The sequence below is a fragment of the Rhinopithecus bieti genome, unplaced genomic scaffold (genome assembly GCF_001698545.2).
Source record: "Rhinopithecus bieti isolate Rb0 unplaced genomic scaffold, ASM169854v2 scaffold_13247, whole genome shotgun sequence".
In the NCBI taxonomy this organism is placed as follows: domain Eukaryota; kingdom Metazoa; phylum Chordata; class Mammalia; order Primates; family Cercopithecidae; genus Rhinopithecus; species Rhinopithecus bieti.
In genome coordinates, this window is record NW_016807505.1 from 740,520 (window position 1) to 754,746 (window position 14,227).

The 14,227-nt window shown below is 35.9% G+C and overlaps 2 protein-coding genes across 32 annotated transcripts in view; one reads left to right on the forward strand and one right to left on the reverse strand.

Moving 5' to 3' along the window:
• LOC108535957 (uncharacterized) overlaps nucleotides 1-14,227 on the forward strand; it is a 191,608-nt gene that overhangs the window by 139,238 nt on the left and 38,143 nt on the right. Inside the window, exons 33-35 of one of the 25 annotated variants that reach the window (XM_017882372.1) lie at nucleotides 8,799-8,956; nucleotides 9,089-9,215; nucleotides 12,157-12,196. The exons of 22 other annotated variants lie outside the window; for them this stretch is intronic. The gene's annotated coding sequence lies outside the window, so the exon portion shown is untranslated. Of the gene's footprint in view, nucleotides 1-8,798; nucleotides 8,957-9,067; nucleotides 9,216-12,156; nucleotides 12,197-14,227 lie in introns of those variants that run through there. 2 more of the 25 variants (XM_017882373.1, XM_017882371.1) reach the window with 2 other exon arrangements.
• UBE3A (ubiquitin protein ligase E3A) overlaps nucleotides 1-14,227 on the reverse strand; it is a 106,655-nt gene that overhangs the window by 34,386 nt on the left and 58,042 nt on the right. For all 7 annotated transcript variants that reach the window (XM_017882366.1, XM_017882360.1, XM_017882361.1 and 4 more), the window contains 2 exons: nucleotides 7,436-7,734; nucleotides 2,220-3,466 (listed from right to left, as the gene is read on the reverse strand). In XM_017882366.1, coding sequence (XP_017737855.1) covers nucleotides 2,220-3,466; nucleotides 7,436-7,619 — 1,431 coding nt within the window. In that variant the 5' untranslated portion in view covers nucleotides 7,620-7,734. The remainder of the gene's footprint in view (nucleotides 1-2,219; nucleotides 3,467-7,435; nucleotides 7,735-14,227) is intronic.

Here is a 14,227-nt window from a genome sequence, read left to right on the forward strand (position 1 = left end):
AAAAAAAAAAAAAAAAAAAAAAACAACAACAACAACAAAAAAAAGGAAAGGAAGAAGAGAAAGCAAGGGAGAAAGAAAGTTAAGAGTAAAATCTGCTTAGTGGGAGCATTCAGAGTCCCTAAGAAGCTTCTCAGTGAGCATCATCTCTTTCTATTTTCACAGTTTATTAAACTGCCTAACACACATGATTTCTGAAGTGAACTGCTTTTGTGGGCTGGCAATATTCAAGTACATATACTATCTAGTGAATCCTGATTTATAATAGGCCACACCGTATTATCTAGTTTTGATATAATTAAGCAGAACTTGCTAAAAAAAAAAAAAAGTTACCATAATTAAAGAGCTCACAGTTAATTTTATACTAACACATGAGAAAGCTTTAAAAGCGGTTTCCTTAAAATTCTAGAATATAATTTAAAAAATAGAATAAAGTATACGCCAAGTACTTAAACTTTTGCTGTTTGTTAGCCTTGCTTTACCAGAGAAAAAAACGGGGGGATTGAGGAAAATAAGACTGAGTAGACTTCTGAGCAAAAGACAGATAAGGAAGGTAGACAATTTTTTGAACCCTGGAATGAATCTTACAGTGTAATTTCATTGCTTTTAAAGGCTAGACATAGCTTTTGATGAAGACAGCAGAAGGGATCTCACCTCAAGAAGCCAAACATAAAGTATGCAGCTTTGGCATTTGCAGTTCTGCTCTAACAATGGATAGTCACAGACAGACCTCAACATACCTTTCATAAAACATCACTCACATTCTTATAAAATACCCTATCATTCTGCTAAACTATGTAAAGCAAGGTGCTGGCTGCCTTATGATCAGTCGTTAAGTGTATTCATTATTCATGTGTCTCAAAACTATGTAAGTGAAATGAAAAGGGTACCAGAAAGCAAGCAATAATAATGACTTCAGGCAGTTAAAGCCCCCTTTTGTCTCTGCTAGAAAACCACCCGAGTTGCTTAAATAATGCAGAATCTTTCTCCAACACTATAAACATATCTGGCATTAAAACAAAATAGTAACAAAGAAAAAAAACACAGAAAATCTCTGCAATTTTAATTTCTGAGATGTCAAATAACTTTTCCACTGGACTATAGTTTTATGAATTCTCAAATTTAGACAATTCTAAAACTAAAATTTAGACATTCTAAAACTAAAATACATTTTAAAGTAAAAATCACATTTCCTAGTTGTGTCAGACAACTTTCTCTACTAGTATACTATAGTATTATTAACTACCTTAATTTTGGGTGACATTAAATTTTACTTGAAGATGATAAAAAAGCAGCAATGACAGGGATACCTAATACTAGAAATACAATAAAACTCTGCGACAATACACCTGTGACAAATGTAAATTCTGGTAAAATGTGACTGACAATTGGTTTCTGTCTTCTGGCCACTCTTACATTCTTAAATAGATACACTAAAAATAATCTTTTGTGGAGAAAAGAAAAGCAACAAATGGCAACCTCATCTGGAAAACCAGGAAGTTAAGACGAGTACCTGAGTTTCCAGTATTTCCCTGCTTGATCTCCCTGGACTTGATGTTACAGGCACCACCACTAATCCCCAAATTTTTGGAATAGCTGCTGTTTTCCAGAAGTTCCAAGACCCAGAGTTGTCTCTATAAATTTTTAAGTGGGAAGAAACTACCACAGCCAGGCAGTGCCGTCCATACAGGGATATTCTAAGTGGCCCAGCAGGACTCAACTCTTACTAGTAACAGGCACTGGTCTGCCATGGTCACTTCATCAAGTTCACAATAAAGCAACTCTGAATTTTACATGATGGAATTTTTTGGACACTACCTATAATTTTATGGTATAGTTTTACTGTACCATTTCTTCCAGTTCAAGACTTCACATCCACACTTATTACTGGGTATCTCCACATTTCTCTTGTTCTGGTCTTTGCCCAACACTCTATTCTCTTCTGAATGAAAGAAACTTTGGATCCAGTATTCCAGATTTAGAAAATCCACTCTTTTTCAAAGATAGAGAGAGCATTATATAATACAACCGACACTTTGTAGAAAACATCTATAAACTTGGACAGGAACAACAAAAGTATAACACTTAGATCTAAGATCAGAAATGTCCATGTGTTCCTGTGCTATATGGTATCATTTTTTTCAGTCACTTTTAAAATTAATTCACTGAACTGTATCATGATATCCCCATTATTCGGTTTTTAATCTAGCAGCCCAACTTACCCGGACAAGTGCATCATCTATGATATGGTCACGTCTAACTTTGAGTCTCAAATATGGATTCAACTGCTGTCCTTGAACTAAGCTGTAGAGAACAGTGATTCTTCGTTCACTGTACATGCGAATTCTATTGTCATAATATAATCCCAAATTCTTTGTGACAGCATTTAATATAAAGGGACATGTCATAAAAGAGAATTTGTTCTCTGTTTCTACTTTGAAAAAAGTATAATCTTTATCCATTTCTAGAACCTCATTCAGTGGTTCATTAATAAACTCTTCAAAAGGGATAAGTGGTTTTCGACAATCCAGGGTTTTAACACCAAGTTCAGTTTCCAGGGGGTCCACTCGAGGACCTTTCTTGTTTCTTCTTTCTTCTCCCAAAAGCTCCTGAAGAGTCAGCTCACTGGATTCAGGGATGGGCTCTTCATCATCTTCTTCATTGTGATTTGTGTCCACTTCCCCTCCCACTACATTTGCATAGTAAACCATTTTCAAGCACTTCGAAGCAGCAACAATGGCATCATCATCATTCACTAGATTTCGACTGTTAAATTCATTGCTTATGACTTTGTAAGTAATAAGTTGCTGAAATGTCTCCATCATTCTCCGAATCTGGTCTGCATTGTATTTAGACCACAGTCTGATCAGTTTTCCTTGGGCTGCAAGGGGTAGCTTGCTCATTGCTTTGCAAAATAATGGCAAAGCCATTTCCAGATATTCAGGACTGTGGAGATTTCTATTCTCCATTACGATAATGAACAAATTCAGATAATTAGGATCTCGAGAGTATACATTGTGATACGTCAAGTCACATTCCACGTTAGGTGACAAATATACAAGTGCATTGAGAAAGGCAGTTTCAATTTTTTCATTAGACAGCAATCTGGTGTAGACCCTTCTAATGGCATCAATATCCACAGACACATCATCAGGGCCTACTTTTTGCAAATTGTTGTCTCCCTGTGAGCTATCACCTATCCTTGAGGAAGATGCTTCTGAGTCTTCTTCCATAGCAGCAGCAGAACATGCAGCTTTTTCCTTTTCATCTTCATCCTTGTCTTCATCTTTTGCTTGAAGAGATTTCAGTTCTTCCTTGGTGTGTTGTTTAACTTTCCGGAAGCTCTGTACCAACGCCTCAGCACTAGAAAAAACTCTTCCAATAACACGAATTAAAGGGGAATAATCCTCTCTTTCTCTACATAATTCAAGAATTTCATATACCTTCTCTTCTGTTAAGTAAGTCACATCTAGAAAATCAGAGGAAAAAAGAGAACATTTATTTTCATAATATGCATGTTTACCCTGTTGCAAAAAGTTCTAAAAGTAAAACAGCCAAACACTGTAGTCTCAACATCATTTATGATATACAACTCTAAAAGTATCTAATACTCAGATTCAGCAAACAAAATTCAATGCTTACCTATTTTTTTCAATGAACTACCTACACCAATGACCTCACCCATGCTTTTACATTCTTTCAACAATGCATAACTCTTAGAGATCAGGAGAGTTTAAACTTTCTTTATAATCAAGGTATCTATTAATGTATAGCTTATTTATAAATATGAACCAATGTGTCATATACTGATTAATCATAATACAGCTCTTAAAACCTCACTGCAGAACAGAAATACTACTAGTCTTCTGGGAGTTTTCTTGTTTCAGTACTCTGTTCCCAAAAGACTGAGAAGGCAAAGTCCTAAGAAAGGTTCCTTCAGCATCTATGTATGTATTAAAAGAAAACTGGTTCATTTTGGGTCTTCCTAGTTTGTTCCAGGGTAGTCATTCTGTGAGTGATTGAGAAGAATATACCATTTCTCATCAGGTCTTAAGCAGAAACTGCTTTCTGCAGCCAGGATCCAGGTTAGACTAAGTCTCATAGAGTGACAGAAAATAGTTTTTGAGCAATGAAAAAAAACAGTGCGAAGAAGGCAACTTATGAGCTGCCAAGCAGTGCAGAAACTATGTAGTCATCAAAATCTATTTCATACTCTTTTCCTGGGCACAGAGTTGGACCACATTTCCCAACTTTTTGAGATAAGTGTTATTTTTAGGCCAATGCTTTCCCTCTTCTGGCTAATAGGATGAAAGATATTTTATTTTACAGGTAAAAACAAATGATATATTTTGTGTACTGACCAACATAATACTGAGAATAGTCTTAATTCTCCCCTTTCATCAATAAAGTGACATACTTATCGTCATCAGATTAACTACTTAAGAGGTTAATTTTAGAGGCACACAATCCTACCTCCATTGTGCCAAACATACCCTTATACATGTACTGTACAACATGTAGAATTTTTGATGACTCCCACCCCTGCTATAATATATCTGTTTCACAATGAAAGACAATATAAAATGTAAGGGATCACTGAATGGTCTCCAAAAATTGAACCACAAAAATACCAAATTTTATCATACTAAGGATCTGATCTGTGTCCCAGCTACAAGAGCGTCAACACTTGCAGTTTCTTTTACGGGCCTTAATACTTTAAGAACTAATTCTCAGGTTTGTTCTATTAAGAATATATAAGCATCGGGCCGGGCGCGGTGGCTCAAGCCTGTAATCCCAGCACTTTGGGAGGCCGAGACGGGCGGATCACGAGGTCAGGAGATCGAGACCATCCTGGCTAACATGGTGAAACGCCCGTCTCTACTAAAAAAAAATACAAAAAACTAGCCGGGCGAGGTGGCGGGCGCCTGTAGTCCCAGCTACTCGGGAGGCTGAGGCAGGAGATTGGCGTAAACCCGGGAGGCGGAGCTTGCAGTGAGCTGAGATCCGGCCACTGCACTCCAGCCTGGGCGACAGAGCGAGACTCCATCTCAAAAAAAAAAAAAAAGAATATATAAGCATCTTTTGCTAAACATCAGTAACCTTTCCCCCAAAAGCGTAAAACCACTGGAAGTCTATTTCTCATTATTTTCATTGAAAATTTTTATAATACCTTCTTACAAGACAATGCAAAACCCCTATCTAATTTCCTAAAATGTAACAGAAAATACTACTATCCCATTAAGACATAAAACACTTTGCTTCCTGAGCAAGTCATAAGCTTAACAAAGACTTGCTTTGCATGCAGTAATACAGCCTGTCCTAGGGACCGCCATTCTAGACTCACATGTCCTTTGTTGATACGTCATGCTTTCGGAACATCTTCAAATGATTCTGACAGTCTACTAATCCTATATAGAATGTACCTATACTTTTTCCATGTAGTGTTTTTTGTTGTTGTTGTTTGAGACGGAGTCTCGCTCTGTCGCCAGGCTGGACTGGAGTGGCACGATCTCGGCTCACTGCAACCTCTGCCTCCTGGATTCAAGCGATTATCCCACCTCAGCCTCCCGAGAAGCTGGGACTACAGGTGCACACCACCACAGCCGGCTAATTTTTTTGTATTTTTGTAGACACGGGGTTTCACCATGTTGACTGGGCTGGTCTCGATCTCTTGACCTCGTGATTCGCCCGCCTTGGCCTCCCAAAGTGCTGGGATTACAGGCATGAGCCACCATGCCTGGCCTGTAGTGTTTAATACGTTAAACTGAATTTTTCAGGTATATAGATAAAAATTAGTCAAAAAACACTGTAATTAGATATGAACATTCATAAAATTTGGTTTACTGATAGAGGTGTTCTACTGAGAATATATTAAATAAGACATTTTTTGTAAGATTTCTTGTGATAAATGTGTCCCTGAAAATACTCAATCTTTTAAATTTTGCACTTAAAAACCTTTTACACAAAAACAGAGTTTGGTGCAGACTACTTAAGACGCAACTTTGTGATTAGTGTTAATAAACATAATTAATAATCAAAATAAGAGTACTAGTGCAGAGAAAGCATTTCTAATTTCTGATATACGATAGTAACTGTAGAACATTGCAAAAACAAAAACAAAAAAAACCAGTAAAGAACAGGGAATAGTAACAGTAGCAGATTAGAAAGCAGGAAAAAGGAAAGGTCAAAACTGCTAACTAATGCAGACTTGAGCAAAAAGAGGTGGGGGCATAAAGACTGGATAAAGCCACACAATAAGCATCTCTAAGATGGAGCATGTGGCCAAAAGAGCAGATGAGTACATTCCTCATGTATCACATCCCCCCAGCTGGCCGCATTCCACTGTGCCAGCACTCTGCATTCAGTTACTGGTACTCTGTGGTGCACACTTACTGGAGAACTGTGTACAATAAAGTCAATGCAGCTTCCACATTATACTGACACACTATATATATAGACATTTACCTATTTTTTCCATAGTGTGTGAGCTAATTCATGAAACAGAACTATACGCTCTGAAGCAACAAAGTTGTGTAAAGTGACGAAAATAATTTTATTGTGGAAACAGTAGAGGTTATAACACAATGCCACTTCACTAATTCTTTCAAACTTGATTCAGATGATGTTACTGAAAGTTTTAGAGGCAAATGCCTCTAAAATTCTGTCACTTATATGTCATAAACAAAAAGCTTTCTCTCTTAAAATACAATTGCCTCTGGGTGTGTATGGGGGTGGGGGTGCGGGGCGCTAAGCCCTGGCAATCATTCAAAAATTCGATTACCTTGTTACTAATTACATTCACTGAGGAAAATAACTTGGAGTTTTAGTATTAGCGACAAGGTAATCGAATCCTGAATTCTGGACACAGGACCATTTAAAAAACAAAAGACCTGAGTGAAGATTGTCTTTGGTAGGTCATGACCCTTGGCAGCATGACTGTACCAAATGTCTGGGAGGAGAGTGAGAAGCATATATTTGAAGGAAATGTAGAATTCTCACATAACTATCATAAAATTTTGTCTTGCCTTCAAAAATGGAAAAAACCCACTGCTTCCTCTTCCTACTTCTTACATCACATCATCCTGAGGTTCCAGAACTCATGCCAGATACTGAGTCCAGTTATTCTATAACTTAAATAGATGTTATGGCCTAGTTTTGGAGATTAACTATCAATTAATAATTTTTTCCTAAGAATTTTAAAAAGTTCAAATCAATCTATTAACAAATGAACTTTTGGCATATGATCTGCTTCTAATTAGCAACGATTAAACCTGTAAAATGTAGTTATTATTCCTGTCCTTTACCAAAACAAAATATTGGTTCTACGGTATCAAAATGTCTTAATGTCACATAAGAAAAAACAAATAAAAACTCATACATTTAAATCTCCCACATGGTTTTCAGCCAACAATTCTCAATTAAAAATAAAACATCTTACCTTTAAAATCAATTCTAGTGCCTTTCTTGTTCATTTTTATCTCAGAGCAGGAGTTGTTGGGGGCACCTTTCGAGTTCTCAAGGTAAGCTGAGCTTGCTCCTTTCTTGGAGGGATGAGGATCACAGAGTTTTGCATTAATCTTATAAAGCTCGAGGGCTTTAATAACTGCTACATTATTATCCATACGAAGAAAAGTTGGACAGGAAGCACAAAACTCATTCGTGCAGGCTTCATTTCCACAGCCCTCAGTTAACTGGTGGTAGTAGCGTTCTATTAGATGCTTTGCAGCTGCTCGCTTCCTGTACCAAACAGTCAAACAATAAGCACAGTGATTAGTATAGCTGTCATGTACAAAGCTCAACAGATCATCAAGGCAAAAGTTAGTCAAGCACTGAAGTGATTAACCTGTGTACAAAGATGAGAAGTAGAAAATGGAGATGCACTATTTACCAACAACCCCTGACTACTGAAAGAGCTAATAAATATTTTCTAGGATATTATGATAAAGAATGTCAATGCTTACTGACTGCATTAACAGAGGATACATTCCTTTGGTTTAAAAGGGGGGAGGGGGCTCGTCTGATGGTATATGTGCTTAAGTTGTTTAGTACAACAGCTGAAAAATCACCAGGTTTACAGCTAAGAATTTTAGGATTCTATCATTTTAAAATTAGTATTAGGAAAATCCAGTTTTCCTTTACATAATCACTATTTCATTTTTAACAGTTTGTAAACATTTGACTTACAGTTAACACAGAATATCTATCTGGAATAAAAACTATTTTTCCCAATTATCAACCACATGAGAGACTTAAAAATAAATTTGTAAGTGGAATACCCAAAGCTAGTGTTACACTGAAAGAAAGTGGCTGCAGCCTGAGTGAGGTAGATCATGACTGTAATCAATCCCATAACTGTGGGAGGCTGAGGCAGGCAGACTACTTGAGCCCAGGAGGTCAACACCAGCTTGGGCAACATAGTGAGGCTACTCTCTACAACGTGTGATTTTTTAAAAAATTAGCCAGGTGTGGTGGCGTGCACTGTAGTCCCAGCTACTTGGGAGGCTGAGGTGAGAGGTTCACTTGAGTCTGAAAGTCAAGGCTGCCGTAAGCCGAAATTGTACCACTGCACTCCAGCCTGGGCAAGAGCTAGACTTTGTCTCAAAAAAAAAAAAAAAGACAAAAAAGGAAAATAAAAAAGAAAAAGAGGCTCCAAAGTATACAATCTTAAATCTAAAACTTGTCACTAAACCTCCTCCTTAGTTCCATATCACAAGATGGAATGTTTTAAGTTCCATCATGCAAAATCTTATATTCCTTTTACTCTGTGAACTTAAAGTACACAGATTAATGTCCTATTTTAGCTGTTCCAAGAGAGCTACCAAAACTGAGGGAGGATGTGATCAAGTAAGAAGTTAGATGACATTATCTCTATATTCAACACTAAAGAGTCTATGCTTCTACTAACTGATGATGAGAACACCATAATTTCAGTAGAATAAACCACTGGATCCAAAGAAACGTAAGTCATAGCTATTCCTTTTGGTCCCAAATTCACAAGTATGGAAATAAAAACTACAAAGAATCAAAATTATAAGAAAAATAATTCATCTAATTTTCAAAACATTCACAGAATTATCTTACTAACATGTAGGACTAAAGGACCAATGGCAGAGAATTTACATCTTGCTAATCATGAGAAACTCAGTAACAAGACAGCAAGTAAGTGAAGAGACAAATTTTGTCTCAAAAGAAGGACTTTGACTGTCTAAACTATCCAGGTAGGTGACAAAAAGTGATAATTCACACAGATTCAATTCATTCTGGTGCTTATATTTTTTCAAATGTTCCATGCAAATTTACCACTCACTGCATGCAGAGAAAAAAGAAAACTCACAAAGCACACTTAAAAAAAAAAAAAAAAACAGAGAAAAAAGAAAACTCACAAAGCACACGTAAAAATTGCATAAACATGACTTAAAGACATTTTATCTATGAAGCTATAAACAACCCAACCTGAAAATTAAAAACTGTTACCACAGATTTATCACTATGCAAAATATAAAAGTGAAAACATGTAAAAACAAAAGGGGAATGGAGAATCCAGAAAATTTAAAACATACATTGTTAGTCTTCAGTAAAGAAAGGGAGATAATGTCACGTTCTCCCAAACTACAGTGACTTCCCCGGTGAAAATGTAAACAGGTATTTCCTTTCTAGAGGAAAATAGTGAATATGTATCGGAAGTCTTAAAAACATGAATACCATATGAATGAGATCCTACTTGTGGAAAACAATTTGACAATTTTACAAAAATGCAGTTTCCATATCTGAATAAAATCAACATGTTTAATTAAAGATTACTTAAATGAACTAATAGGTCACACAATAAAATAAAAACTATCAAGATTTGAATTTGACAAGGAACTGCCTAGTCTTCCTGATATATCACTGACTGACAAAAGTCAGTTACAAAGTAGCAGGTGTAGGATGAACCCATTGTTATTTCAAAGCATTAAGAGCATTTTCTCTGGATGATGTGATTAAATGAGTTTTGAAACTTCTTCCATCTTTTGATTTCTTATTTATTCTTTCCATAATAAGGATGCTACTTGCATATTAAAAATTAATAACTATAAGGGGAGAACAATAGCAGTTTTAAAACTTCATATACATGATTTGAATGGCCCCAAGATTTACTAAATTGTCTCTGATTTTAAAAAAATTATAAAAGTCAAAATACTAAGATAGATATTTTAATGTGAGCTTTTATACTAAAATAACCTCCCCAAAACCTGTCAGACACATAGTACTTCTTTACATACTACATAGGAGGAGAGTGATCAGCACAAACAGAATGAGACTGAAAAATCAGAAGACCTGCAGTAAGTGTCATCCTTCTGTCCCTAAGTAGCTGTAGGATCCTAGGGAAATAATTGTCTGGGCCTCAGTTTTCCCAGCTTTATGAGTCCCTTCAGTTCTAATTTTAAAGTTATTTTATGTCATAGGGAGGTGAGCAAGAAACGAGTATTTGTTGGATGCCTGATAACATATTACACACACTGCAGGCACTTTGACATAGGTTATCTCATTTGAGCATCACGACACTGAGGATTATCTTCAGTCCACAGCCAAAGAGAGAAATAGAACTGGAGTCAAATCACCAAACCAAGATCTCAAAGAAAGTACACAACCAAGACAAGAATAGGAATCCAGGAGTCTTTCAGCTTCAGAGTCTAAGTCATTTTGACTATACTGTTTTGCAGAAGGTGATTCATTTCCAAACAATTATTTTTTAACATGAGTAATACTGAAGAATTCTATGGAAAAAAATCTCATAACTAATGTGCAACTGGGAAAAAAATCTGAAGAATCATAATGTGAACCTCACATTTATGCATATATCTGGTACCACAAAGGTAGACCAAGTTTCTTGAGGAAATGGAACCACTATATTCTGCAAAGTTAATTTATCTCTAATTTTTTGAGGACCTATGTGCTATGCATTTTATAGACATTCCCACGTTGGAAGGGAATGAACCTTAACAGTTAAGAGCTCGCATTCTGAGGCCAGATGTCCAAGTTCACATGATGGCTCTACCTCTTAATTAACTATGTGACCCTGAATGAGTTACCTGACCTTTCTGTACGTCAGTTTCCTCATAATTTAAGTGGTAGTATCTACGCGCATTACCATGATAAGAGTATTATTATTCTTCACATTATCAATTGTGAGAAAATTAAATGTGTTAATATATATGAAGTGCTTAGAACACTGCCTGGCACATACTAAGCAAATGAAAGTGTTAGCCAGTACTATTACTGTTGTAATTGTTATCACCCTCACTAGTGTACGAGTTAGCACTATAAACCTTCATTCTGCTGATGCTCAGAGAAATTACATCAATAAGTCATACATCTAATAAGAGATCTGAACTCAGCTACTAAACTTGAGCTTTTAATAACTATTAAGAGGAGGATATGAAAGTAGACCCCTGTATTTGATTTGCCTTTCTGTGCCAAGTTAACAAACAGCAGCTACACTGACGAGACAGGACTAAAGGAAGCCAGGTCAGAACCTCCATGTTAATGGTGGAATCAACTACATTAAGCATTCTTCTTTTTTCCTCACTCCAATGACACCTTAATTTTATCTGACCTCATCTGTATTACTATCTAATTTAGGGTATGTAAAAGGTATACAAAATTTAGAGCACATAAAGGGGCCTCTATGTTGGAAAAGTATACACTAATAACGACTTTTTGGTATAGTTCCTGTGCAAGGTTAATCCTTGTACCATATGGTTCACCAAATCATAGCTCATGAGTCAAACCGAGTTCATCACCTGTTTTTGTATGTCTCTAAGCTAAGAATATTGTACATTTTAAATGGCCGGAAAAGTTTAAAAAAGAGTATTTTGTGATGTGAAAATTATATGAAATTCAAGTTTCAGTGTCCATCAAGTGTACCGGAACATACCCAAGTTCATTCATTTATAAATATACTATATATGATATGCTTTGGCTCTATGTCCTCACCCAAATCTCATCTTGAATTGTACTCCCTTAATTCTCATGTGTTGTGGGAGTGATCGGGTGGGAGATAACTTGAATCATGGGGGCAGTTTCCCACATGCTGTTCTTGTGGTAGTAAGTCTCACGAGATCTGATGGTTTTATCGGGGGTTTCCGCTTTTGCATCCTTCTCATTTTCTCTTGTCAGTGCCATGCAAGAAGTGCCTTTCACCTTCGCCATGATTCTGAAGCCTTCCCAGCCATGTGGAACTGTAAGTCCAATTAAACCTCTTTTTTTCCCCCAGTCTCAGGTATGTCTTTATCAGCAGCGTGAAAATGGACTAATACAATATACTATATAGTTTATGGCTGTTTTTCATACTACAATGGCAGAGTTGAGTACTCTAGGCCTGCAAAACCTAAAACAAATACCACCTGCCTTTTAAAGAAAATGTTTGCCAACCCTTAATTTAGGATGTTATTTATCTCTGCCCTCCAGTGACCCTGCCGTCTAATCATTTGGTCTCTTAACTCTCTCTTTCCCCTCAGCAAATAAAATAAAAGGTGTACCTTTCCCCAAGTATTATTAAAGACAAGAGGAGAAGAGGGAAAGAGGGAAAAAGAGAGGAAAAGGAGAGGATGCAAAAGAAAAAGAAGGAAAGAAAGGAATTTCCCTGATGAGGTCCCTTTAGCAACACCTTATCAGCTGCTCATAATCAAAATTCCTGGAAGAGGAACTATAGCTTACTTGCCATAATTTCTTCACATTACATTGACTTTTCTTTTACTCAAAAAAGTATGTTATAATGTGTTGATTTTTAAAATAAAACAAACTTTTCTTATTTAGTCAGCAAGGAAGGCCAAGCGAGACCTTCTAGTAAAAGTCCTGTAAAGTTAGACACATGAAAATACTTATCCATTTCAAACAGACAATACTTTCCAATTATTTATTTCTATGACTGAATTAGTGGGACAGTGCTACAAACAGAAGTCCTATGGAATAAGTCATATTTGGAAGGTCAGTTTACCCTAGACAACTTGACAGCAATCAGTTTAAAAACGGTTTCACCTAGAGGGCTGTGTACTGATGTTAGCAATTAACTTCGAAAGGCATAAAAATTAAGATGGACTGATGATACAAGGATGGTTATAAGATAAAGCAGTGTAAATATTAATGGCAGAATCTAGGTGACAGGCATATGTGTGTCAGCTATAAAATCTGTGTTCAACATTTTTTAGTTCCCACATATCAGTGAGAACATGTGATATTTGTCTTTCTGTGTCTGGCTTAGTTCACTAAAAAAATGAATGTACAAGACAATTGGAATATAAGCAATGAATACAAGCACTAAGAAGATGAGGCCATAGAAACAGCTGCCAGAAAGTGAAGATGTGACAGTGAACACTGAACAAATAAGATTAGAATTACAATTAGAATCAGAAATGACAAACGAGAAATATGAACTGTTAGATGCAATATAAAAACTGATGGTGAGTAAAGCAAAGAATAAAAAATAAAAAGGGAAAGATTAAAAGGAAAACATGACTATAAGTAGAGTGACCTTTATATTTACAGAAGGTACAGCAGAATGAACATGTGAGAAGTCTAAAAAGCAGATATAAAATAGAAAGAACTCAAGGCTTATGTAATTAGTCTATAAAGCTAAGAACCACTGCTTAGTAATTTCTCGTAAGTGGAGCCTCTTTATTCTTTCTGGGATGTTACAAACTCCATTCCGTCTCAAAGTTATTTTTAATGTACAAATTTGTAAGAGTAAGCAATGGTATCCCAAATAGTTCTAGGCCTTGTAGAAATAGATTGTAAGAGACATCTGTGACACAACTATATTCAGTACGATGTAGGGTCTGTTACAATGGGATGAAATGAATTTAGATTATTTCAAGACTAAACCTACAGTTGTGAACTCTTTAGAACCATGAACCAAGCAAAAACCTATTAAATATAGAACAAGACGATTTTCATGAAAAAAATAAATACAAACAAATTAGTATTTTCAAGTGTTTGAAATATAGGTTAACCTTTAAGAACTGTTTTATTCATTTTTATAGTCTCAATGTCAAGAATGCTTGATATATGATTTAAAAAAGTAAAATTATACAACTAAATATTTACATAATTCATCTGTAAAATGAAAATCTGTTTTAACGTATATTTCACAGGAAGAAAAACCTCAAATCAACAAATTAACTTTACATCTTATAGAACTAGGAAATGAAGAACAAATTAGACTCAAACTTACCAAAAAAAAAAAAAAAAA